This window comes from Ranitomeya variabilis, chromosome 2 (genome assembly GCF_051348905.1).
Source record: "Ranitomeya variabilis isolate aRanVar5 chromosome 2, aRanVar5.hap1, whole genome shotgun sequence".
NCBI lineage: Eukaryota > Metazoa > Chordata > Amphibia > Anura > Dendrobatidae > Ranitomeya > Ranitomeya variabilis.
In genome coordinates this window covers 622,001,001-622,027,145 of record NC_135233.1, presented here as the reverse complement: position 1 = coordinate 622,027,145, position 26,145 = coordinate 622,001,001, and the positions used below count along the sequence as shown (strand labels likewise).

The 26,145-nt window shown below is 51.9% G+C and overlaps 1 protein-coding gene across 2 annotated transcripts in view; it reads left to right on the top strand.

Annotated features, from left to right (window-relative positions):
- ATP2C2 (ATPase secretory pathway Ca2+ transporting 2) overlaps positions 1–25,518 on the top strand; it is a 98,757-nt gene extending 73,239 nt beyond the window's left edge. The window contains exons 19-27 of one of the 2 annotated variants that reach the window (XM_077288882.1): positions 1,090–1,187; positions 1,267–1,317; positions 1,450–1,616; positions 3,470–3,538; positions 13,323–13,439; positions 14,561–14,708; positions 15,114–15,209; positions 15,292–15,433; positions 25,081–25,518. In XM_077288882.1, the coding sequence (XP_077144997.1) occupies positions 1,090–1,187; positions 1,267–1,317; positions 1,450–1,616; positions 3,470–3,538; positions 13,323–13,439; positions 14,561–14,708; positions 15,114–15,209; positions 15,292–15,433; positions 25,081–25,199 (1,007 nt within the window). In that variant the 3' untranslated portion in view covers positions 25,200–25,518. The remainder of the gene's footprint in view (positions 1–1,089; positions 1,188–1,266; positions 1,318–1,449; positions 1,617–3,469; positions 3,539–13,322; positions 13,440–14,560; positions 14,709–15,113; positions 15,210–15,291; positions 15,434–25,080) is intronic. The other variant, XM_077288883.1, reaches the window with a different exon arrangement.
- The last annotated feature ends 627 nt before the right edge of the window (positions 25,519–26,145 follow it).

The following is a 26,145-nucleotide window of genomic DNA, read 5'->3' as shown; positions in this document are numbered from 1 at the left end:
GAGTAGGTAGGTTGTGTTCTGTGATGTTGGTTTATGTATATGTTGTATATAGTGTATTGTATATATTGTATATAGTGTGTATAATAGAGGGTCTTAGTTAGGTTGGGTGGGGGGATTGGGGGGTTCAACGGCGGTGATAAGAGACTGATCTGGCCTGGCCCAGGCCTTGCCTGGGGAAAAACTTTGGGGCCTGATCCTAGCTCGGATAATTCCTGAACTTTGTGGCCAGGGCTGGATCAGGGGTGGCGGGATAGTTAGAGTAGGTGTGTGTGTGTGTGTGTGTGTGTGTGTGTGTGTGTGTGTGTGTATAGATATATATATATATATATTTAAAAAAAAATAAAAAAAAAAATCAAATGTTAATCTTGTACACTGTATTGTATTTAGGTTTGTGGTGGGGTGAATGTGGTGGTGTAAGGGGGTGGCTGTAAGGTAAGGCAGGGGAACCAGTAGGGTTTTGTTGTGTTTGCGGTGTTGTATAATATTTGGTTTATTATAATGTGTTTATAGTGTATATATTATATATAATATTGTATATAGGACGGTGTGAATGTAGTTGGGGTTGTATATAGTAGTATGAATGAAGCTGGGCCGGGGGTCTTATATGATTTTATACTATTTATTATGTAAAATTTTTACAGGGGTATTCATGTAGTTATGAGTATTTTGTTTGTTGTCTTTTAGTTTTGCTTTCTTTATTTTTATTGGAATTTTTCTTTCTCGTCCCTGATTTGTAGATCATGAGCTTTCTCCATTTTGGTTCCATTTCTGGTTTATTTCTTTGTGATTTTCGTCGTTTGTTGTCGTCTGATTGGAGCTTTGTTCTTATGTTTTGTTCTGTTGTGTTTTATTTGTAATGTATCTTAGTTATTGTCATGTAAAGTATTTTATTTAATAAAAGACCTGGAGGATAAGATGTAACAGCAGAATAGTGACTGCAGCTCTGGAGGTGACTGGAGGATAAGACACGATGTAACAGTAGAATAGTGACTGCAGCTCTGGAGGTGATTGGAGGATAGCAGTGAGTGCTCCCCCTGGGTACAGTGCCCCTCTAGACCTCCCCCCGCACTTACGCCCCGTGTCTCTCAGGCAGGAGCATCGGTCTGACTAACGGACACCTGACGGCGATCTCGGGGGAGGAGCTGGACGCTCTGGATGAGTCGGCGCTGCCGTCGGTGGTCACTAAGGTCCGCTTTCCGTCTTCTTTCTGGGGGGCTGCAGCTGGTGGGTGATTTGGGTTCTGACTTCTGGTTTTGGATCTTCCAGGTGTCCGTCTTCTACAGAACCAGCCCCAAGCACAAGCTGAAAATCATCAAGGTAACGCGGCCCCCGCGCCGATACCCGTGCTGATCCTCTGCGCTCCGCTGTATAATCTGGCGGCCGCTGTCACCCCCCATCTGTCCGGCTGTGTAGTAACTCTGCTGCTTGTCTTGTGGCGCACCCCTCCAGGCTCTGCAGCACACCGGAGCCATTGTGGGTATGACGGGGGATGGTGTAAATGATGCAGTCGCTCTCAAGTCGGCCGACATTGGCGTCGCAATGGGAAAAACCGGCACAGACGTCAGTAAGGAGGCGGCGGACATGATCCTGGTGGACGACGACTTCTCTACTATCATGTGAGTAAATAACCCAGGAGCCTGACACATTGTCACAACACTTCAGCTCTGAACACAAGATGGCGTCCAGTCTTTCACTGACAGCAAACAGAGATCTGGAGACAAACTCTGTGAAGTCCATAAAAAGTTTCAGAACTTTCCAGATTCTGATGACTACTTTCTGTACAAGAGGTGACTGCCCTTTAATCTCCAGTAGTCGTTATGCCGCTATGAGATGATGGGGGTAGTCATCCTGCAGTGTTTGCTGTCAGCGGCTGACACATGTAATGTTTCTGCACCATTAGGCCGCATTAGTGGCAGCAGTGGAAGTGTGTAGCGGGTGACTGGGCACAGCACCCCCTCGTCCCGCACCGCCAAATCCGTATGTATAGAGATGACGAAAGGATCCTGCTGTCTCCTGGCAAATAGCCGTCGGCCACAGGTGACATTACCGCTGCAGCGGCCCCCGACCATCGTGTGCGTCACCAGATCTTTCTTCACCACCAGTCCAGCTATACTGCACAGATGTGTGACCTGCAATGTAAAGCAAGGAGGTGCAGAGCCGCAGCCTGATAGGGCAGAAGCTTCACACTCCACAGATGAGTAGTAATAAAGCAGAACCGGATGCACAACGTACGGCCTCTCAGAGAGGGGCGCATTGCATGACAAACATCATAGACTGAGCCGAGGGTGCACTGCGCAGGGCAGACTGAGCCGAGGGTGCGCTGCGCAGGGAAGACTGAGCCGGTGGCGCGCTGCCCGCTGTAGACTGATCCGAGGGAGCGCTGCCCGGGGTAGACTGAGCCGAGGGAGCGCTGCCCGGGGTAGACTGAGCCGAGGGAGCGCTGCCCGGGGTAGACTGATCCGAGGGAGCGCTGCCCGGGGTAGACTGATCTGAGGGAGCGCTGCCCGGGGTAGACTGATCCGAGGGAGCGCTGCCCGGGGTAGACTGATCCGAGGGAGCGCTGCCCGGGGTAGACTGAGCCGAGGGAGCGCTGCCCGGGGTAGACTGATCCGAGGGAACGCTGCCCGGGGTAGACTGATCCGAGGGAGCGCTGCTCGGGGTAGACTGATCCGAGGGAATGCTGCCCGGGGTAGGCTGATCCGAGGGAGCGCTGCCCGGGGTAGGCTGATCCGAGGGAGCGCTGCCCGGGGTAGGCTGATCCGAGGGAGCGCTGCCCGGGGTAGGCTGATCCGAGGGAGCGCTGCCCGGGGTAGGCTGATCCGAGGGAGCGCTGCCCGGGGTAGGCTGATCCGAGGGAGCGCTGCCCAGGGTAGGCTGATCCGAGGGAACGCTGCCCGGGGTAGGCTGATCCGAGGGAGCGCTGCCCGGGGTAGGCTGATCCGAGGGAACGCTGCCCGGGGTAGGCTGATCCGAGGGAGCGCTGCCCGGGGTAGGCTGATCCGAGGGAGCGCTGCCCGGGGTAGGCTGATCCGAGGGAGCGCTGCCCGGGGTAGACTGATCCGAGGGAGCGCTGCCCGGTGTAGGATGATCCGAGGGAGCGCTGCGCAGGGAAGACTAATCCGAGGGAGCGCTGCCTGGTGTAGACTGATCCGAGGGAGCGCTGCCCGGGGTAGACTGATCCGAGGGAGCGCTGCCAGGGGTAGACTGATCCAAGGGTTAAAAGGGAGGGCTGCGCAGGGTAGACGAGTCACGGTCTCTGTCCTGCCACTTTCAAGGTCTCTACCCCACTGCCGCCATGTTCAGAGTCTCTGCCCTGCTGCCACCACGTTCAGGGACTCTGACCCGCCACATTCAGGGTCTCTGCCCCACCGCCGCCATGTTCAGCGTCTCTGACCAACCACAATCAGGGTCTCTGACCCGCCATATTCAGGGTCTCTGCTGTCCGTGAACTGATTTCCATGTCTTTCAGGAACGCCATCGAGGAGGGGAAAGGAATTTTCTACAACATCAAGAACTTCGTCCGCTTCCAGCTCAGCACGTAGGTGTCAGGGTTGTCGCCCGCGGACACATTGGAGTACGACGTGTGTTGGCCGCCATATTGTCACAGTCTCCTGTCATAGACATGTGCAGCATCATATCTCTTACTCCAGTCACACCCAAAGCTGCAGACCGGGGCAATACCAACCGCCCCGCTGGGCTCCTGTCATGTGCGGCACTCTGCAGCATTGCATTGTGGGAGATGTAGTGTTTACAGCTGAAGATTTGTATGAAACCACTTCTCCCACAATGCTCTGCAGCAGATCACGCTCCGACCCTGAGCAGGTGCCAGTACCTCACTTTAGAAATTGAAATCAATGAACAGATTGGTTAGATGTGTTGGGCAGCTATGTCTATTTTTCCCGACCTTCCCATAGGTGCCGGGAGTGATATAGATGACTTACCCAGAGGTTAGCACTCGGGCAGCATGATGGTGCAGTGGTTAGCACTGCTGGTGTCCTGGGTTCAGCTCTGACTGAGGACAATGAGATTCCTCCTCTAAGGTGTATTTTAGAAATTGTAGTCAGTGACTGTAATGGGACCTGCACTAGTTTTTTCTCACCTTCCTATAAATGCTGCGAATCCTATTGATGATCTGGCCAGAAATAAGCTGTCAGGCAGCACGTGGCTCAGTGGTTACCTCCATTTTCTTCCTACACTTGGGTCCTTAGTTCTACTCTGACTGAGGTCAATGAGATTCCTCCTCTCAGACACATTAGAAAATGAAATCAGAGACCACAAGGGAACCTGCTCTTCCTTTTCATTACCTGTCGGTGGGCACTGATCGACATATTGATGACCTAGCCATCAGGTAATGCTATGGTGGCTCAGTGTTAAAAATACTTATTGCGTATATTTAATTATTCAGGACTCTTTACCAGATGCGATACTTTAAAGAAAATATCATGATATTTCTTATAAAAAATGTAGTGATTTATTGGATTGTCCACCAAAAAGCATCATTGCAGCAAAACATAAAATAGGTGAAATAGTTACAAAGAGACTGTCCTTATCAAAGTTTGTTCCCCATCTGTCCTGAGATTCTGAATGGTAAATGGCGTCTGTCTTTGTAAAAAGCATGGTAGAAGCCATCAAGAAGCACATGGCGAACTCACATACCAGCTGTCCATTCCGTCTGAAGTCTGTGTGTCGTGTGTAGTCCGCAGACAGTGAAGAGACCCCAAGAGCTAGAGAGCCCCTCCTTCCTGTGAGTCGTAGATAGATAGATAGATATATATATATATATACCATAGAGCACGGGTTCTCTCTATGTGGTGTTAACTTTCACTCTGAGCTAAATATACAGCAGCAATACATGTAATGCCAGTGCCACGAATCCCACCGTATATGTCAGGGATCCCACCGCGCTGTCACCAATATGTCAGGGGTCCCACCGCTCACACCAATTTGTCACAAACTGGGGTTGTTTAGTTGCCTATGGTTCTTTCTGAAGGGGATTTATTTATATCCCACCTCCAGTTTGGAACTTGCAGCTCTCTGGCGCCCACTTACCCTCAGGTCAGTCAGGGTACTGCACCTAGGATAATTAGTCGCCAGAAAGGCGACTTACTTTGTACTGGCTAATGGGCACACTGCAGCAAGGGCGATATAACTACTCCCACTCAGGCGGGAACAATAATTATTAATGCCGCCGGTCGCTACAAAGTCTCCCAAAAGCACAGGACAATTCCGCTGCCACCAGCTCCGATTTTCCAAGTATTAACGGGTCTGGAGCCAACCCGAATCAGTAGCGTAATTCGCCTCAGAGGACGCGACAGTTTGTTATAGAGCATGGAGAGACAGCTAGTAATTTTATATTTTACTCCAAAAAAAAGTTAGGCAGTGTTTACAAAGCATAAAAAGATATTATAAAGGAGACAAATTTCATATGTACAGTATAATAACAAATAAAATGGGATTATCGTTGAAAAGAACACTTACATGTCGTTATGTCATGTTATCTCATGGCTGGCCGTGTGCTGTGGAGGAGAAGGATGACCATATATCTAGATGCATACCACCCCTCTGTTTAACAGCTAGACCCCGGACAAAAGACACACATATAACTCAGCAGGGTTAAGATAAGCTCTCTCGTCGTGACATCACTGAGTGGGCTAAGTTAGGAAATGCACTCCTCTTTTCTACTTTTTACGTTTTTGCTTCAAAAAATGCAAAGAATTCAAAGAATTCAAATTCAATTCAAAGAACTGCAAAGAATGCAAGACATTCCTGGGGGAAGGAGGGGAAACGAGCGGCTTGAATTCCACTGTGTTTCTGGCAGAGAAAAGAAGGGTCGAATCTGCAGCGTGTGTCTGTGCCATGATACCTTCTAGAACTAATCTGATATTAGGACATTTTTACATTATCGTGACAGTCAGCAAAAGTCAATGTGCTCAGTAAAGAATTGAGTGTAATAAATGAATAACCAATAATTCATATTTAACACTCAGTGATTAGTTCCCTTACCTTTCAATGCTTGGATCCTTAGTTCTACTCTGAATGAAGTTGGAGTAATTCCCCCTCACAGGTCCACTTTAGAAATTGCAATTGGACCTTCTCTAGCTTTTCCTGACCTGTTAGTGGGCACTGATATACATATTGATGAGCTAGCCATCAGGGAATTCCCAGGCAGCATGGTAGCTCAGTGGTTAGCTTGATTACCTTTCAACGCTGGGGTTCTAAGTTCAATTCTGACTGAGGTCGGAGTTATTTTACCTCTCTATTGTACTTTAGAAATTGCAAATGGACCTGCTCCACTTTTTTCCTGATCTTCCCATTGGTGCTGGTAGTAATATCAATGACGTCGGCAAAGATTTTGCTTCTGAGCAGCACTGTAGCCCAGTGGAAAGCACTGGTGATTTGCAGCATGTGAGTCAAGGGTTCAAATCCCACCATGGGAAATACCAAATGGACCTGGTCTAGTTTTTCCTCATCTTCCTGGTGCTGGTAGTAATATCAATGACTTTCCCAAAGGTTATTTTCTGAGCAGCACAGTGGCCCAGTGGAAGTCACGGCTGCTTTGCAGGGTTCAAATCCCACCATGGGAAGTTGCAAGTGGACCGCCTCTAGTTTTTCCTCATCTTCACAATGGTGCTGGTAGTAATATCAATGACTTTGCCATATGATGTCTTCCTAGCAGCACAGTGGCCCAGTGGAAAATACTGATTTTTTTTTTGAAGAATGGGAATCCAGGATTCAAATCCCGCTATGTAAAATTTGCAGTAGACCAGCTCTAGTTTTTCCTGATCTTCCCATTCGTGCTGGTAGTAATATCAATGACTTTGCCAAAGTTTAACTTCTGAGCAGCACGGTGGCTCAGTGGAAAGGCCTGGTGCTTTACAGCATGCAAGTTCAAGGTTCTAATCCCACCATGGAAAATACCAAATGGATGTTATCTAGTTTTTCTGGATCTTTCCATATGTGCTGGTAGTAATATCAATGAAAGGAAAGGAATGGTTCTTTGCAGCATGTGAGTCCATGGTTCTAATCCCACCATGGGAAATACCAAATGGACCTGCTCTAGTTTTTCCTGGTGCTGGTATCAATATCAATGACTTCTGAAAATGTTACTTTATGAGCAGCATGGTAGCTCAGTGGAAAGGACTGGTGCTTTGTGGCATGGGAGTCCAGGGTTCTAATCCCTCCATGGATGACATCTGCAAGGAGTTTGTATGTTCTCCCCGTGCTCAGGTGGTGTGCCACACATGATGTAAAGACATACAGGTAGGGAACAGTGATACAAGTACTGTGGTGTTACCTCTGTCAAGTAACTATCCTGTGTTTCTGAAGACAAATGGAATATCAGGATTTAGGGAAATGAGAGGGAAGAAAAGGTGAAAAATTTTACTAAGTGCAAAAAGGACTATTCACAGCTCAGCTAGGCTGAGCTGCATATATAACAGTCAGTTTGTTGCTATGTGTCAGAACATTTATCCACTCAGGATACTTGCCCAAAAGGGGGACAGGCAAGCAGCCCTCCTGGATGCTGCTCAGGTGACACATCATTAGCCACAGCACTTGTATGTCTTTAGAGAATGGGTGGCACACCACCTGAGCACGGGGAGAACATACAAGCTCCTTGCAGATGTCATCCATGGTGGGATTAGAACCCTGGACTCACATGCCGCAAAGCGCCAGTCCTTTCCACTGGGCTACCGTACTGCTCAGAAGATAACCTTTGGTGAAGTCATATATTGTACTACCAGCACCAGGAAGATCAGGAAACACTAGAACAGTTCCATTTGGAATTTCCCATGGTGGGATTAGAACTCTGAACTTCAATGCTGCAAAGCACCAGTCCGTTCCGCTAGGCTATCGTGCAGCTCAGAAGATAACCTCTGGTGAAGTCATAGATATTGCTTCCAGCACCAATGGGAAGATCAGGAAAAACTAGAACAGGTCCATTTGCAATTTCTAAAGTACAACTGAGAGGCCGAATTACTCAGATCTCATTCAGAATTGAACTAAGGACCCAAGCGTTAAAAGGTAAGTGAGCAAAGCACTTTGCCACCGTGCTACCTGAGAATTACCTGGTGGCTAGGTCATCGATATGCCTATCACTGCCCACCAAACAGGTCATGAAAAGGAAGAGCAGGTTTCATTTGAGGTCTTGGAATGAGGTCAATGAGATTCCTCCTCTCAGGCACATCTTAGAAAATGAATTCAGAAACCTCAAATGAAACCTGCTCTTCTTTTTCATGACCTGTTGGTGGCCCAGTGGAAAGGACTGGTTCTTTGGAGCGTGTGAGTCATTGGTTCAAATCTCACCATAGGAAATTGCAAATGGACCTGATCTTCCCATAGATGCTGGTAGTAATATCAATGAGTTTGCCAAAGACTATTTTCTGAGCAGCACGGTAGCCCAGTGGAAAGTATTCGTGCTTTGCAGCGTGTGAATCCAGGGTTCTTATCCCACAATGAGAAATTGTAAATAGAATTTCTATAGTTTTTCGGGATCTTCCTGGTGCTGGTAGTAATATCAATGACGTCAGCAAAGATTACTTTGTGAGCAGCATGGTAGCCCAGAGGGAAGCACTGGTGCTTTGCAGCATGGGAGTCAAGGGTTCTAATCCCACCAATACCAAATGGACCTGCTCTAGTTTTTCCTGATGCTGGTATTAGTATCAATGACTTCGGAAAAGGTTTCTTTGTGAGCGGCACGGTAGCCCAGTGGAAAGGACTGGTGCTTTGTGGCAATGGGAGTCCAGGGTTCTAATCTCACTATGGATGACATCTGCAAGGAGTTTGTATGTTCTCCCTGTGCTCAGGTGGTGTGCCACCCATTCTCCAAAGACATACAAGTGCTGTGGCTAATGATGTGTCACCTGAGCAGCATCCAGGAGGGCTGCTTGCCTGTCCCCCTTTGGGCAAGTACCCTGAGTGAATAAATGTTCTGACACATAGCAGCAAATTGACTGTTATATATGCAGCTGAGCTGTGAAAAGTCCTTTTTGGACTTAGTAAAAGTTTTCAACCCTCTCATTTCCCTAAATCCTGATATTTCTCCAATCACCAGAAACACAGGACAGTTACTTGACAGAGGTAACACCACAGTACTTGTATCACTGGTCCCTACATGTATGTCTTTACATCATGGGTGGCCACCCACCTGAGCACAGGGAGAACATACAAACTCCTTGCAGATGTCATCCATGGTGGGATTAGAACCCTGGACCCCCATGCCACAAAGCACCAGTCCTTTCCACTGGGCTACCGTGCTGCTCACAAAGTAACCTTTTCCAAAGTCATAGATATTACTACCAGCACCAGGAAAAACTAGAGTAGGTCCATTTGGTATTTCCCATGGTGGGATTAGAACCTTGGACTCGCATGCTGTAAAGCACCAGTCCTTTCCACTGGGCCACAGTGCTGCTCGGAAGTTAAACTTTGGCAAAGTCATTGATATTACTACCAGCACGAATGGGAAGATCAGGAAAAACTAGAGCTGGTCTACTGCTAATTTTACATGGCGGGATTTGAACCCTGGATTCCCATGCTTCAAAAAAAACCTGTATTTTCCATTAGGTTACTGTGCTGCTTGGAAGACATCATTTGGCAAAAAGTCATCATTTGGCAAAAAGTCATCATTTGGCAAAAAGTCATCATTTGGCAAAAAAGTCATCATTTGGCAAAAAAGTCATCATTTGGCAAAGTCATTGATATTACTACCAGCACCATTGTGAAGATGAGGAAAAGCTAGAGCAGGTCCATTTGCAACTTCCCATGGTGGGATTTGAACCCTGGACTTCATTGCTGCAAAGCACCAGTGACTTCTACTGGGCTACTGTGCTGCTCAGAAAACAACTTTATGGGAAAGTCATTGATATTACTACCAGCACCAGGAAGATGAGGAAAAACTAAAGGAGGTCCATTTGGTATTTCCCATGGTGGGATTTGAACCGTGGACTCACATACTGGAAATAGCCAATGCTTTCCACTGAGCCACCGTGCTGCTCAGAAGGAAAATCTTTGCCGACGTCATTGACATTACTGCCAGCACCAATGGGAAGATCAGGAAAAAACTAGAGCAGGTCCATTTGCAATTTCTAAAGTACAACTGAGAGGTAAAATTACTCTGACCTCAGTCAGAACTGAACTAAGGACACAAGCATTGAAAGGTAATTGAGCTAACCACTGAGCCACCATAGAATTACTTGATGGCTAGGTCATCAATATGCCTATCAGTACCCACCGACAGGTCATGAAAAGGAAGAGCAGATTCCCTTGGGGTCACTGATTTCATTTTCTGAGATGTGTCTAAGAGGAGGAATCTCATTGTTCTTGGTCAGAGCTGAACCAATGAAAACAGCAACAAGAAAAAGAAACAGTGCTACCATGCTGCCCCATGGGTGCATAACCACCAGCAACAGCAGGCTGTGCACCGATCTATGAGATGGGAACAAAAGGCTTTTAGTCTCTGTGTTCTCAGACAAGAGACCGGCGAGGGCAGCTGTTCACTGTGGGACGTTTCTGACATGTCCATGTACTAGAAAACATCACGTAATAATCTCAATGACATGGTCTCCAGAGGTCGGTGCATAAGTGTCCTAGATCCATCCCATTCTTGAATGGAGCAGAGGTGTGCGGGCTTATCCTCCACTGCATTCATTGTCTACAGAACTGTCTGGAAATACCAGAGCTCTGCGTTCTCAGATGTCCCATAAACAAAAAATGGAGCAAAATATGAGCAGCTCCACTTCCAAAGACATACTGATAGGATGTGAGTCCTGATGAGGCAATAATGTCTGCAAGGTGAGACCGTTCTTATGAAGTATAATAAATAAGCATATTGATTGTACTGCACGTTACAGACATCACTGCACCCATCAGGGATCATATCTCCTACAGGTCTGTCTTCAGAATATGGGAGGAAACCCACAGTCACACAAAATCAGGGCTGTGGAGTCGGTAAGCCAAACCTCCGACTACTCAATTTCCATGACACCGACTCCACGACTCTGACTCCCTCATACATGGCTCATATTTAAGTTTAGGTGATAAATTTACTGTAGTAAAATGGTAACATCAGGCTTTTAACCATTATTATGATACAGTAATTAAGCCATTTAGATAGAACATAAAATATATTTATTGGAAAACAACTTTAGAACAATAAAACTTTTATATTTACAATTTATTATATACTCTGCAGTAAGTGGAAAAAAAAATAGTTTTCAACAAAAATGTACTGAACAACATTTGTGCAGTCTATGAATTTCTTCTGAGGAATAGTATCGCCTCCATCAGATCCTCCTCCATAGATGACCTCACATCTGACCTAATTATTTTAAGGCCGGAGAATGACCTCTCTACACTAACTTGGATTGGAGGTAAAGCAGTGACCACATGGGCAACATCTCTAACAATTTCAGGGTGTAAAGGAATTGCTTCGTGCACAGTCGGTTTTGATGAACAATTGAACTCTTCTATTTCTTTGAGAACGAGTGAAAAATGTTGCTGAAATATGGTCAATCTGTTTTCTATGGGAGTGGAATCTTTTCCCTGCGGCGACGCTTTGCCTGCTCCATGTCGTCCAAATACTTGTCGAAATCAAACTCATCTGATGAGGATGAAGGAACGGCAGCAGCAGCACTGGCAGGACCCGAGTCCTCTTGCTCTTGGCCGTCCTGTAGTCACTCATCCTGTTACCTCAATCAGAGCTTCTTTTCCTTTAGTAAGCTGTTGATCACCCAGCAATATACGATGACTCGGGTCCACATAAACAGCTGCCAGAAGAGTTTTATTTTCTAATAGCAGTGTCTCCGTTTCATTGAAGCAGCAATGCCATCTGCCATTAAACCTCCTCTTTGGGACAGGCAAAACAACAAGTTCTTCCACTCCTTTATAAAAATGTCAGAAGTTAAATCCTCAGCGTGTAACTTTTTAGTTACTGTAAATGTGTGATGAAGCAATGCCTTCAATTCCGCCACCTGTGTCCATTGACCTTCATGTAGTGTTACCTGAGGGTTGGCCGTATGTACAAGGAAGGGTTTCAGCTCAAGCAGTTGCTCAATCATTAAAGAGGTGCCGCCCCACTGAGGGGCTTGATCCACAATCGCCCCTTCTCCAGCTCGTCTCTTCAAGATGGAATAAATTTTAGTGGTTCTGGCAGCAATCGCCAATTTCCTCACTTGGCTAATCAGAGTTCCAGCATGTCCCTCTTGCAGACTATCTCTTATTGCCGGCTGCAGCGCATGTGATGAATAGGAAAGAGGTGTGAAGCAGCTTCAACAAGATCATCTCTATCAGTCGTGTTCATGCCCAGCGGTGCCAAGAGAAGCAAAGAGAAACTGGTATAAATGTATGTGGGAGAAAGAGGGACGAAACGGGCCCCGAGAGACGACAGTCAGGTCCTCTACAGCCGCACTGTGCTCCGTAAGATGGATGGCTGATAGATGATGTAGATGGGTGATGGAAGCATTATGGATAGATAGAATTGAAGCAGAGATTATATAAGAAAGCTGCAGAACTTTTGATATCACAATAATTAAATGATTGAATGGGTATTCCTTCCCAGTTTACCATTTTTGTCATATTTAGGTCAAGCAATCCAGTCCTGCACATGCTTATGTATGATGTCATATACAAAGAACTGTGCCCTGCGGCTGCCTGTCACGCTATGTAGCGACCCCACAGGGGATAGCTCAGCGGACGGCATGACACACACAACAGGATGGAAATGGAGAGAGGAAGCCACAACTGATAGGGAAATGAGGGATGGACACCTCCTTCTCAAACCTGAGACTGACCCTGCACTCCCCTAACGCCCTAAGTGGGTCCTTTCCCCAACTGCAGTCAGGAACCTCATCCCTCGCTGTCACCTAGCACTTCCCTGACTAGTGCACTGTCCGGCAAGGGTGCTAGCCTAATCACTGCAGATGGAACGACACACACACAACGGGATGGAAATGGGGAGAGGAAGGCCCTACTGATAGGGAAATGAGGGATGGACACCTCCTGCTCAAACCCGAGTCTGACTTTGCGCTCCCCTATGCAGTAATAAACATTATTCCCACAGGTTAGCATCGCAGGTTTCCATTGCTCGGGTTATTGCTTCACATCTAACTAAGGACAATCATTTTCCACCAAAATGCCAGCCTGGTTGTAGGTGCAGCTTTAGATGTGACTGGAGTAATCCCGCAGAGATGATGGGGGTCGTCCTTTCTCCTGATCCTGATCTCTTCTTGTACTATCTGCGCACGCAGCTTTTCTTAATAATCCCTCCGATGTCATGAGCGTTTATAAAAGGGGGCAAAAGTATCTCTGACCGCTGTGTCCTCCCCCAGGAGCATCTCCGCCCTGAGTCTCATCACACTGTCCACCATCATGAATCTCCCCAACCCCCTGAACGCCATGCAGATACTATGGATCAACATCATCATGGACGGACCCCCAGCCCAGAGGTAACGCCAGCAGCAGAACAGTGAGTGCAGCTCTGAAGGACGATGTATGTACACAGTGACTGCACCAGCAGAATAGTGAGCGCAGCTCTGGGGTGTAATACAGGATGTAACTCAGGATCAGTAATGTAATGTATGTACACAGTGAATGCACCAGCAGAATAGCGAGTGCAGCTCTGGAGTATAATACAGGAGGTAACTCAGAATCAGTAATGTAATGTATGTACATAGTGACTGCCCCAGCAGAAGAGTGAGTGCAGCTCTGGGGTATAATACAGGAGATAACTCAGGATCAGTAATGTAATGTATGTACACAGTGACTGCACCAGCAGAATAGTGAGTGCAGCTGTGGAGTATAATACAAGATGTAACTCAGGATCAGTAATGTATGTACACAGTTACTGCACCAGCAGAATAGTGAGTGCAGCTCTGGAGTATAATACAGGATGTAACTCAGGATCAGTAATGTAATGTATGTACACAGTGACTGCACCAGCAGAATAGTGAGTGCAGCTCTGGAGTATAATACAGGATGTAACTCAGGATCAGTAATGTAATGAATGTGCACACAGTGACTGCACCAGCAGAATAGTGAGTGCAGCTCTGAGGTATAATACAGGAGGTAACTCAGGATCAGTAATGTATGTACACAGTGACTGCACCAGCAGAATAGTGAGTGCAGCTCTGGGGTATAATACAGGATGTAACTCAGGCTCAGTAATGTAATGTATGTACACAGTGACTGCACCAGCAGAATAGTGAGTGCAAGTCTGGGGTATAATACAGGATGTAACTCAGGATCAGTAATGTAATGTATGTACACAGTGACTGCACCAGCAGAATAGTGAGTGCAGCTCTGGGGTATAATACAGGATGTAACTCAGGCTCAGTAATGTAATGTATGTACACAGTGACTGCACCAGCAGAATAGTAAGTGCAGCTCTGGAGTATAATACAGGAGGTAACTCAGGATCAGTAATGTAATGTATGTACACAGTGACTGCACCAGCAGAATAGTGAGTGCAGCTCTGGAGTATAATACATGATATACACAGTGACTGCACCAGGCGTCCCTTTATCTGCAGCTGAACATGAGTCCCTTTAATTAACCATTTTTTGTCTAGTTTGGGGGTGGAGCCTGTGGATAAAGACGCTATTAAGCAGCCCCCCAGAAACGCCAAGGAAGCGATCCTCAGTAAAGCGTTACTCCTGAAGATCCTGCTCTCGGCCGCCATCATCATCAGCGGGACTCTGTTCGTCTTCTGGAAGGAGGTTAGATGACTGTAATTGCGGGATAATTGGCAGTGAGTGGAGATGTGGGGGCCCGGGGATGATGGGGGGCCGGGACGGGCGTAGTCGCTAATTGCTGGTTGTTTCCTGCACTAAGTGACTAATTTGCGCAGTGAGGGGAGATGGCAGCGCGGATCATTAGCTCATTAGCTGCAGCCATTTGTACTCGTTAGAGCCTGAATCATGTGCGGAGGAGATGGGGTGAGTCGCTGCTGTCGGGGCGGTCCTGCACTACAACCCCCAGCATCCTCACACTGCCGATCTTTGTTCTGCCCATTGTTGGATTACATTAGAAGGGGGTCTCTGAAGTGAGCCCCCGTCAGCTGCATTCGGGCCGAGTCTCCCCGTGTCTGTCACATGACCTCGCAGTTTATTCTTCACTGTCAGATTCCAGATGGGAAAGTGACTCCGAGAACGACCACCATGACCTTCACCTGCTTCGTGTTTTTTGACATGTTCAATGCCTTGTCCTGCCGCTCCCTGGTGAGTGCACGCACCTTCATGCTGGGGATCCATTACGGCCTCAATTACTGCGCCAGCCCTTTAAGACTTCCCTCTTTTCCAGAATAAAACCATCTTTGAGATTGGCCTCTTCAGGAATCGGATGTTCTGGTTATCGGTGGTGGGGTCCATCCTCGGGCAGATGGCCGTCATCTACATTCCTCCCTTGCAGAAAGTGTTCCTGACACAGAACCTTCACGCACTGGGTGAGTCAGCAGGGATGATGGGAGTGATGGTCTGTCATTACTTCCCGATTGCAGGGCAACGATGAGAGTCAGGTCATGGCATCCATTGACAATGTTGCAGGTATGAGGAGAAAGCTGGGTGTGCCAATCCAGGACCTATGCTGTCAGGATTGTCACTTCCTTGGAAAGCAGAGTGGCTCCCAGCGCGATGTCCTTCCATCTTGTCGGCTCCCGGCGCGACGTCCACCTTCTGTCTCATCGGCTCCCTGCGCGATGTCCACCTTCCGTCTCATCGGCTCCCTGCGCGATGTCCACCTTCCGTCTCATCGGCTCCCTGCTCGATGTCCACCTTCCGTCTCATCGGCTCCCTGCGCGATGTCCACCTTCCGTCTCATCGGCTCCCTGCTCGATGTCCACCTTCCGTCTCATCGGCTCCCAGCACGATGTCCACCTTCCGTCTCGTCTTCTCCCAGCGCGACGTCCACCTTCTGTCTCATCGGCTCCCAGCGTGACGTCCACCTTCCGTCTCATCGGCTCCCTGCGCGACTTCCACCTTCCGTCTCATCGGCTCCCAGCGCGACGTTCACCTTCAGTCTCATCGGCTCCCTGCGCGACATCCACCTTCCGTCTCATCGGCTCCCAGCATGACGTCCACCTTCCGTCTCATCGGCTCCCTGCGCGACGTCCACCTTCCGTCTCATCGGCTCCCAGCGCGATGTCCACCTTCCATCTCATCAGCTCCCAGCCTGTCATTCACCTTCCATCTCATTGGCTCCCTGCGCGACGTCCAACTTCCGTCTCATCAGCTCCCAGCCCGTCGTTCACCTTCTGTCTCATTGGCTCCCTGCGCGACATCCACCTTCCGTCTCATCAGCTCCCAGCCCGACGTTCACCTTCCGTCTTGTCGGCTCTCAGCCCAACGTCCACCTTCTGTGTCGTTTCGTCCCAGCGCACGACGTCCACCTTCCGTCTCATCTTCTTCCAGCGTGACGTCCACCTTCCGTCTCATTAGCACCCAGAGCGACGTCCACCTCCCGTCTTGTCGGCTCCCAGCGTGACGTCCACCTTCCGTCTCATCTTCTCCCAGCGTGACGTCCACCTTCCGTCTCATTAGCACCCAGAGCGACATCCACCTCCCGTCTCGTTGGCTCCCAGCGCAACGTCTACCTTCCGTCTCATCTTCTCCCAGCGTGACGTCCACCTTCCGTCTCATTGGCACCCAGAGCGACGTCCACCTCCCGTCTCGTCGGCTCCCAGCGTGACGTCCACCTTCCGTCTCGTCTTCTCCCAGTGTGTGACTTCCACCTTCCGTCTCGTCTTCTCCCAGCGCAACGTCCACCTTCCGTCTCATCTTCTCCCAGCACGACGTCCACCTTCCATCTCGTCGGCTCCCAGCGTGACATCCATCTTCTGTCTCGTCTTCTCCCAGCGCGCGAAGTCCACCTTCGGTCTTATCGGCTCCCAGTGTGACGTCCACCTTCCGTCTTGTCTTCTCCCCGCGCACAACGTCCACCTTCCGTCTCATCGGCTCCCTGCGCGACGTCCACCTTCCGTCTCATCGGCTCCCTGCACGACGTCCACCTTCCATCTCATCAGCTCCCAGCCTGTCATTCACCTTCCGTCTCATTGGCTCCCTGCGCGACGTCCACCTTCCGTCTCATCAGCTCCCAGCCCGTCGTTCACCTTCTGTCTCATTGGCTCCCTGCGTGATGTCCACCTTCCGTCTCATCGGCTCCCTGCGCGATGTCCACCTTCCGTCTCATCGGCTCCCAGCACGATGTCCACCTTCCGTCTCGTCTTCTCCCAGCGCGACGTCCACCTTCTGTCTCATCGGCTCCCAGCGTGACGTCCACCTTCCGTCTCATCGGCTCCCTGCACGACTTCCACCTTCCGTCTCATCGGCTCCCAGCGCGACGTTCACCTTCAGTCTCATCGGCTCCCTGCGCGACATCCACCTTCCGTCTCATCGGCTCCCAGCATGACGTCCACCTTCCGTCTCATCGGCTCCCTGCGCGACGTCCACCTTCCGTCTCATCGGCTCCCAGCGCGATGTCCACCTTCCATCTCATCAGCTCCCAGCCTGTCATTCACCTTCCATCTCATTGGCTCCCTGCGCGACGTCCAACTTCCGTCTCATCAGCTCCCAGCCCGTCGTTCACCTTCTGTCTCATTGGCTCCCTGCGCGACATCCACCTTCCGTCTCATCGGCTCCCAGCCCGACGTTCACCTTCCGTCTTGTCGGCTCTCAGCCCAACGTCCACCTTCTGTGTCGTTTCGTCCCAGCGCACGACGTCCACCTTCCGTCTCATCTTCTTCCAGCGTGACGTCCACCTTCCGTCTCATTAGCACCCAGAGCGACGTCCACCTCCCGTCTTGTCGGCTCCCAGCGTGACGTCCACCTTCCGTCTCATCTTCTCCCAGCGTGACGTCCACCTTCCGTCTCATTAGCACCCAGAGCGACATCCACCTCCCTGTTGTGAAATTGGATTTTGGGCTCCCCCGGTGGCCACTGGTGGAATTGAACTGGTGTGCATCATCCTCTCTGTTCACCTGTTTCCATCAGGATGTGGGAGTCGCTATTTAGCCTTGCTCCTCTGTCACTTCCATGCCGGTCAACATTGTAATCAGAAGCCTTTCTGTGCATGTTCCTGCTGCTAGACAACTCCCAGCTAAGTTGGACTTAGTCCTTGTTTGTTTTTGCATTTTGTTCCAGTTCACAGCTGTAGTTTCGTTTCTGTGTCTGGAAAGCTCTTGTGATCTGAAATTGCCACTCTGATGTTATGAGTTAATACTAGAGTCTTAAAGTAATTTCAGGATGGTATTTTGATAGGGTTTTCAGCTGACCATGAAAGTGCCCTTTCTGTCTTCCTGCTATCTAGTAAGCGGACCTCAATTTTGCTAAACCTATTTTCATACTACGTTTGTCATTTCATCTAAAATCACCGCCAATATTTGTGGGGGCCTCTGTCTGCCTTTCGGGGAAATTTCTCTAGAGGTGAGCCAGGACTATATTTTCCTCTGCCAGGATTAGTTAGTCCTCCGGCCGGCGCTGGGCGTCTAGGGATAAAACGCAGGCTACGCTACCCGGCTACTGTTAGTTGTGCGGCAGGTTTAGTTCATGGTCAGTTTAGTTTCCATCCTTCCAAGAGCTAGTTCTTATGTTTGCTGGGCTATGTTCTCTTGCCATTGAGAACCATAACACCTCCCGTCTCGTTGGCTCCCAGCGCAACGTCTACCTTCCGTCTCATCTTCTCCCAGCGTGACGTCCACCTTCCGTCTCATTGGCACCCAGAGCGACGTCCACCTCCCGTCTCGTCGGCTTCCAGCGTGACGTCCACCTTCCGTCTCGTCTTCTCCCAGTGTGTGACTTCCACCTTCCGTCTCGTCTTCTCCCAGCGCAACGTCCACCTTCCGTCTCATCTTCTCCCAGCACGACGTCCACCTTCCATCTCGTCGGCTCCCAGCGTGACATCCATCTTCTGTCTCGTCTTCTCCCAGCGCGCGAAGTCCACCTTCGGTCTTATCGGCTCCCAGTGTGACGTCCACCTTCCGTCTTGTCTTCTCCCCGCGCACAACGTCCACCTTCCGTCTCATCGGCTCCCTGCGCGACGTCCACCTTCCGTCTCATCGGCTCCCTGCACGACGTCCACCTTCCATCTCATCAGCTCCCAGCCTGTCATTCACCTTCCGTCTCATTGGCTCCCTGCGCGACGTCCACCTTCCGTCTCATCAGCTCCCAGCCCGTCGTTCACCTTCTGTCTCATTGGCTCCCTGCGTGATGTCCACCTTCCGTCTCATCGGCTCCCTGCGCGATGTCCACCTTCCGTCTCATCGGCTCCCAGCACGATGTCCACCTTCCGTCTCGTCTTCTCCCAGCGCGACGTCCACCTTCTGTCTCATCGGCTCCCAGCGTGACGTCCACCTTCCGTCTCATCGGCTCCCTGCACGACTTCCACCTTCCGTCTCATCGGCTCCCAGCGCGACGTTCACCTTCAGTCTCATCGGCTCCCTGCGCGACATCCACCTTCCGTCTCATCGGCTCCCAGCATGACGTCCACCTTCCGTCTCATCGGCTCCCTGCGCGACGTCCACCTTCCGTCTCATCGGCTCCCAGCGCGATGTCCACCTTCCATCTCATCAGCTCCCAGCCTGTCATTCACCTTCCATCTCATTGGCTCCCTGCGCGACGTCCAACTTCCGTCTCATCAGCTCCCAGCCCGTCGTTCACCTTCTGTCTCATTGGCTCCCTGCGCGACATCCACCTTCCGTCTCATCGGCTCCCAGCCCGACGTTCACCTTCCGTCTTGTCGGCTCTCAGCCCAACGTCCACCTTCTGTGTCGTTTCGTCCCAGCGCACGACGTCCACCTTCCGTCTCATCTTCTTCCAGCGTGACGTCCACCTTCCGTCTCATTAGCACCCAGAGCGACGTCCACCTCCCGTCTTGTCGGCTCCCAGCGTGACGTCCACCTTCCGTCTCATCTTCTCCCAGCGTGACGTCCACCTTCCGTCTCATTAGCACCCAGAGCGACATCCACCTCCCTGTTGTGAAATTGGATTTTGGGCTCCCCCGGTGGCCACTGGTGGAATTGAACTGGTGTGCATCATCCTCTCTGTTCACCTGTTTCCATCAGGATGTGGGAGTCGCTATTTAGCCTTGCTCCTCTGTCACTTCCATGCCGGTCAACATTGTAATCAGAAGCCTTTCTGTGCATGTTCCTGCTGCTAGACAACTCCCAGCTAAGTTGGACTTAGTCCTTGTTTGTTTTTGCATTTTGTTCCAGTTCACAGCTGTAGTTTCGTTTCTGTGTCTGGAAAGCTCTTGTGATCTGAAATTGCCACTCTGATGTTATGAGTTAATACTAGAGTCTTAAAGTAATTTCAGGATGGTATTTTGATAGGGTTTTCAGCTGACCATGAAAGTGCCCTTTCTGTCTTCCTGCTATCTAGTAAGCGGACCTCAATTTTGCTAAACCTATTTTCATACTACGTTTGTCATTTCATCTAAAATCACCGCCAATATTTGTGGGGGCCTCTGTCTGCCTTTCGGGGAAATTTCTCTAGAGGTGAGCCAGGACTATATTTTCCTCTGCCAGGATTAGTTAGTCCTCCGGCCGGCGCTGGGCGTCTAGGGATAAAACGCAGGCTACGCTACCCGGCTACTGTTAGTTGTGCGGCAGGTTTAGTTCATGGTCAGTTTAGTTTCCATCCTTCCAAGAGCTAGTTCTTATGTTTGCTGGGCTATGTTCTCTTGCCATTGAGAACCATAACACCTCCCGTCTCGTTGGCTCCCAGCGCAACGTCTACCTTCCGTCTCATCTTCTCCCAGCGTGACGTCCACCTTCCGTCTCATTGGCACCCAGAGCGACGTCCACCTCCCGTCTCGTCGGCTTCCAGCGTGACGTCCACCTTCCGTCTCGTCTTCTCCCAGTGTGTGACTTCCACCTTCCGTCTCGTCTTCTCCCAGCGCAACGTCCACCTTCCGTCTCATCTTCTCCCAGCACGACGTCCACCTTCCATCTCGTCGGCTCCCAGCGTGACATCCATCTTCTGTCTCGTCTTCTCCCAGCGCGCGAAGTCCACCTTCGGTCTTATCGGCTCCCAGTGTGACGTCCACCTTCCGTCTTGTCTTCTCCCCGCGCACAACGTCCACCTTCCGTCTCATCGGCTCCCTGCGCGACGTCCACCTTCCGTCTCATCGGCTCCCTGCACGACGTCCACCTTCCATCTCATCAGCTCCCAGCCTGTCATTCACCTTCCGTCTCATTGGCTCCCTGCGCGACGTCCACCTTCCGTCTCATCAGCTCCCAGCCCGTCGTTCACCTTCTGTCTCATTGGCTCCCTGCGTGATGTCCACCTTCCGTCTCATCGGCTCCCTGCGCGATGTCCACCTTCCGTCTCATCGGCTCCCTGCTCGATGTCCACCTTCCGTCTCATCGGCTCCCTGCACGACGTCCACCTTCCGTCTCGTCTTCTCCCAGCGCGACGTCCACCTTCTGTCTCATCGGCTCCCAGCGTGACGTCCACCTTCCGTCTCATCGGCTCCCTGCGCGACTTCCACCTTCCGTCTCATCGGCTCCCAGCGCGACGTTCACCTTCAGTCTCATCGGCTCCCTGCGCGACATCCACCTTCCGTCTCATCGGCTCCCAGCATGACGTCCACCTATCGGCTCCCTGCGCGACGTCCACCTTCCATCTCATCGGCTCCCTGCGCGACGTCCACCTTCCGTCTCATCGGCTCCCAGCGCGATGTCCACCTTCCATCTCATTAGCTCCCAGCCTGTCATTCACCTTCCATCTCATTGGCTCCCTGCGCGACGTCCAACTTCCGTCTCATCAGCTCCCAGCCCGTCGTTCACCTTCTGTCTCATTGGCTCCCTGCGTGACGTCCACCTTCCGTCTCATCAGCTCCCAGCGCGACGTCCACCTTCCGTCTCATCGGCTCCCAGCCCGACGTTCACCTTCCGTCTTGTCGGCTCTCAGCCCAACGTCCACCTTCCGTGTCGTTTCGTCCCAGCGCACGACGTCCACCTTCCGTCTCATCTTCTCCCAGCGTGACGTCCACCTTCCGTCTCATTAGCACCCAGAGCGACGTCCACCTCCCGTCTCGTTGGCTCCCAGCGCAACGTCCACCTTCCGTCTCATCTTCTCCCAGCGTGACGTCCACCTTCCGTCTCATTAGCACCCAGAGCGACATCCACCTCCCGTCTCGTCGGCTCCCAGCGTGACGTCCACCTTCCGTCTCGTCGGCTCCCAGCGTGACGTCCACCTTCCGTCTCGTCTTCTCCCAGTGTGTGACTTCCACCTTCCGTCTCGTCTTCTCCCAGCGCAACGTCCACCTTCCGTCTCATCTTCTCCCAGCACGACGTCCACCTTCCGTCTCGTTGGCACCCAGAGCGGCGTCCATCTTCCGTCTCGTCGGCTCCCAGCATGACATCCACCTTCTGTCTCGTCTTCTCCCAGTGCGCGAAGTCCACCTTCGGTCTTATCGGCTCCCAGTGTGACGTCCACCTTCCGTCTCGTCTTCTCCCCGCGCACAACGTCCACCTTCCGTCTCATCGGCTCCCTGCGCGACGTCCACCTTCCGTCTCATCGGCTCCCTGCACGACGTCCACCTTCCATCTCATCAGCTCCCAGCCTGTCATTCACCTTCCGTCTCATTGGCTCCCTGCGCGACGTCCACCTTCCGTCTCATCAGCTCCCAGCCCGTCGTTCGCCTTCTGTCTCATTGGCTCCCTGCGCGACGTCCACCTTCCGTCTCATCTTCTCCCAGCACGACGTCCACCTTCCGTCTCGTTGGCACCCAGAGCGGCGTCCATCTTCTGTCTCGTCGGCTCCCAGCGTGACATCCACCTTCTGTCTCGTCTTCTCCCAGCGCGCGAAGTCCACCTTCGGTCTTATTGGCTCCCAGTGTGACGTCCACCTTCCGTCTCGTCTTCTCCCAGCGTGACGTCCACCTTCCATCTCGTTGGCACCCAGAGCGGCATCCATCTTCCGTCTCGTCGGCTCCCAGCGTGACATCCACCTTCTGTCTCGTCTTCTACCAGCGCGCGAAGTCCACCTTCGGTCTTATCAGCTCCCAGTGTGACGTCCACCTTCCGTCTCGTCTTCTCCCCGCGCACGACGTCCACCTTCCGTCTCATCGGCTCCCCGCGTGACATGTACCTTTCGTCTCATCAGCTGCCAGCGCGACATTCACCTTCCTTCTCCATGTGTGATGTCAACCTTCCGTCTCTTTGGCTCCCAGCGCGACGTCCACCTTCCGTCTCATCGGCTCCCAGTGCGACGTTCACCTTCCGTCTCATCAGCTCCCAGCCCGTCGTTCACCTTCTGTCTCATTGGCTCCCTGCGCGACGTCCACCTTCCGTCTCATCGGCTCCCTGCGCGATGTCCACCTTCCGTCTCATCGGCTCCCTGCACGACGTCCACCTTCCGTCTCGTCTTCTCCCAGCGCGACGTCCACCTTCTGTCTCATCGGCTCCCAGCGTGACGTCCACCTTCCGTCTCATCGGCTCCCTGCGCGACTTCCACCTTCCGTCTCATCGGCTCCCAGCGCGACGTTCACCTTCAGTCTCATCGGCTCCCTGCGCGACATCCACCTTCCGTCTCATCGGCTCCCAGCATGACGTCCACCTTCCGTCTCATCGGCTCCCTGCGCGACGTCCACCTTCCGTCTCATCGGCTCCCTGCGCGACGTCCACCTTCCGTCTCATCGGCTCCCTGCGCGACTTCCACCTTCCGTCTCATCGGCTCCCAGCGCGACGTTCACCTTCAGTCTCATCGGCTCCCTGCGCGACATCCACCTTCCGTCTCATCGGCTCCCAGCATGACGTCCACCTTCCGTCTCATCGGCTCCCTGCGCGACGTCCACCTTCCGTCTCATCGGCTCCCAGCGTGACGTCCACCTTCCGTCTCATCGGCTCCCTGCGCGACTTCCACCTTCCGTCTCATCGGCTCCCAGCGCGACGTTCACCTTCAGTCTCATCGGCTCCCTGCGCGACATCCACCTTCCGTCTCATCGGCTCCCAGCATGACGTCCACCTTCCGTCTCATCGGCTCCCTGCGCGACGTCCACCTTCCGTCTCATCGGCTCCCTGCGCGACGTCCACCTTCTGTCTCATCGGCTCCCCGCGTGACGTCCACCTTCCGTCTCATTAGCACCCAGAGCGACGTCCACCTCCCGTCTCGTTGGCACCCAGAGCGGCGTCCATCTTCCGTCTCGTCGGCTCCCAGCGTGACATCCACCTTCTGTCTCGTCTTCTCCCAGCGCGTGAAGTCCACCTTCGGTCTTATTGGCTCCCAGTGTGACGTCCACCTTCCGTCTCGTCTTCTCCCAGCGTGACGTCCACCTTCCATCTCGTTGGCACCCAGAGCGGCATCCATCTTCCATCTCGTCGGCTCCCAGCGTGACATCCACCTTCTGTCTCGTCTTCTACCAGCGCGCGAAGTCCACCTTCGGTCTTATCGGCTCCCAGTGTGACGTCCACCTTCCGTCTCGTCTTCTCCCCGCGCACGACGTCCACCTTCCGTCTCATCGGCTCCCCGCGTGACATGTACCTTTCGTCTCATCAGCTGCCAGCGCGACATTCACCTTCCTTCTCCATGTGTGATGTCAACCTTCCGTCTCATTGGCTCCCAGCGCGACGTCCACCTTCCGTCTCATCGGCTCCCAGTGCGACGTTCACCTTCCGTCTCATCCACTCCCAGCACGACGTCCACCTTCCGTCTCATCCGCTCCCAGCCCAACATCCACCTTCCGTCTCATCGGCTCCCCGCATGAAGTCCACCTTCCGTCTCACCGGCTCTGCACAGTAGATCTTATGTGGCCATAAAACTCCGCTCGTATTGAGGGGAAGGCTGGGAGACTTCTTGCTGTTTGCTAATATTGTGGGGAAAGCTGGGCGAAGACTCCTAACCAAACCCAAACAGCGAGGATGTCACCCAGCTTTCCTGTCGATATCAGCGCTACTAGCAGGACCGTCCACAGCGACACTCATCTGCTCCACGAGGAACAAGAAGATTGATTATCAGGATCCTGGGAAGCTGGGTGAGAGCAGATTTGTTTCCCACCTTTCCCAGAATTCTGAAAAGAATATGTTCCCATTTCTCTGGGGATCGGTAGTGGCAGCCATATTGGTGGGCTTCTGTCTGACTGCGTCTCATCCCGCAGATCTGCTCTTCCTCACTGGTTTGGCGTCCTCGGTCTTCGTGGTGTCGGAGCTGATGAAGTTCTGCGAGCAGTGCTGCTGCCGGAAGAGGACGGTGACCGTTTTGGAGGAAGAAATCTGAGGCTGGGCGCCCCGTCCTCCCGTACTGCGCCCCATCCTGCCGCACTGTGCCCCGTCCTCCCGCACCGCGCCCCACCACCTGCACCGCGCCGGCCGCTGCATCACCTATTTATGCTGAGTTTTATGGGAGGAAACATTTACCAGAAAGACTAAACTGAGATGTCAGCGCCCGGCGGAAGGAACAATCGCCCCCATCGGAAGGAACAATCGCCCCTATGTGAAGGAACAATCACCCCCATTGGATACTTTGTTGTTTTTTTTTCATTCACTGATTCATTTACAATTAAAGACGAATCTTTTATTTTTTAAATAATGAGAAAGTAACAAGTCTGACAATGTGTACAGTGCGCCCCCCGCAGAGCATCGCACCCGGGAGACAGCAGCTCTGTGTACAGCACGCCCCCCGCAGAGCATCATCGCACCCGGGAGACAGCAGCTCTGTGTACAACGCGGCCCCCTGCAGAGCATCACACCTGGTAGACGGGCTGTGTACAGTGCGGCCTCCTGCAGAGCATTGCACCCGGGAGACAGTGGCCCTGTCTGTACTGCACAGCTCCCTGCAGAGCATCGCACCCAGGAGACAACGGCTGTGTGCAGTGCGGCCCCCTGCAGAGCATTGCACCCAGGAGACAGGGGCTGTGTACAGTGTGAACCCCTGCAAAGCATCGCACCTGGGAAACAGCGGCTCTGTCTGCACAGCGCAGCCATCTGCAGAGCATTGCACCCGGGAGACATTGGATCTGTGTACAGTGAGGCCACCTGCAGAGCATCGCACCCGCGAGACAGCAAGTCAGTGTGAAGCGCGGCCCCCTGCAGAGCATCGCACCTGTGAAACAGCGGCTGTCTGTACAGTGCGGCCCTCTGCAGAGCATCACACCCGGGAGACAGCGGCTGTGTACAGTGCGGCCTCCTGCAGAGCATCGCACCCAGGAGACAGCAGCTGTGTA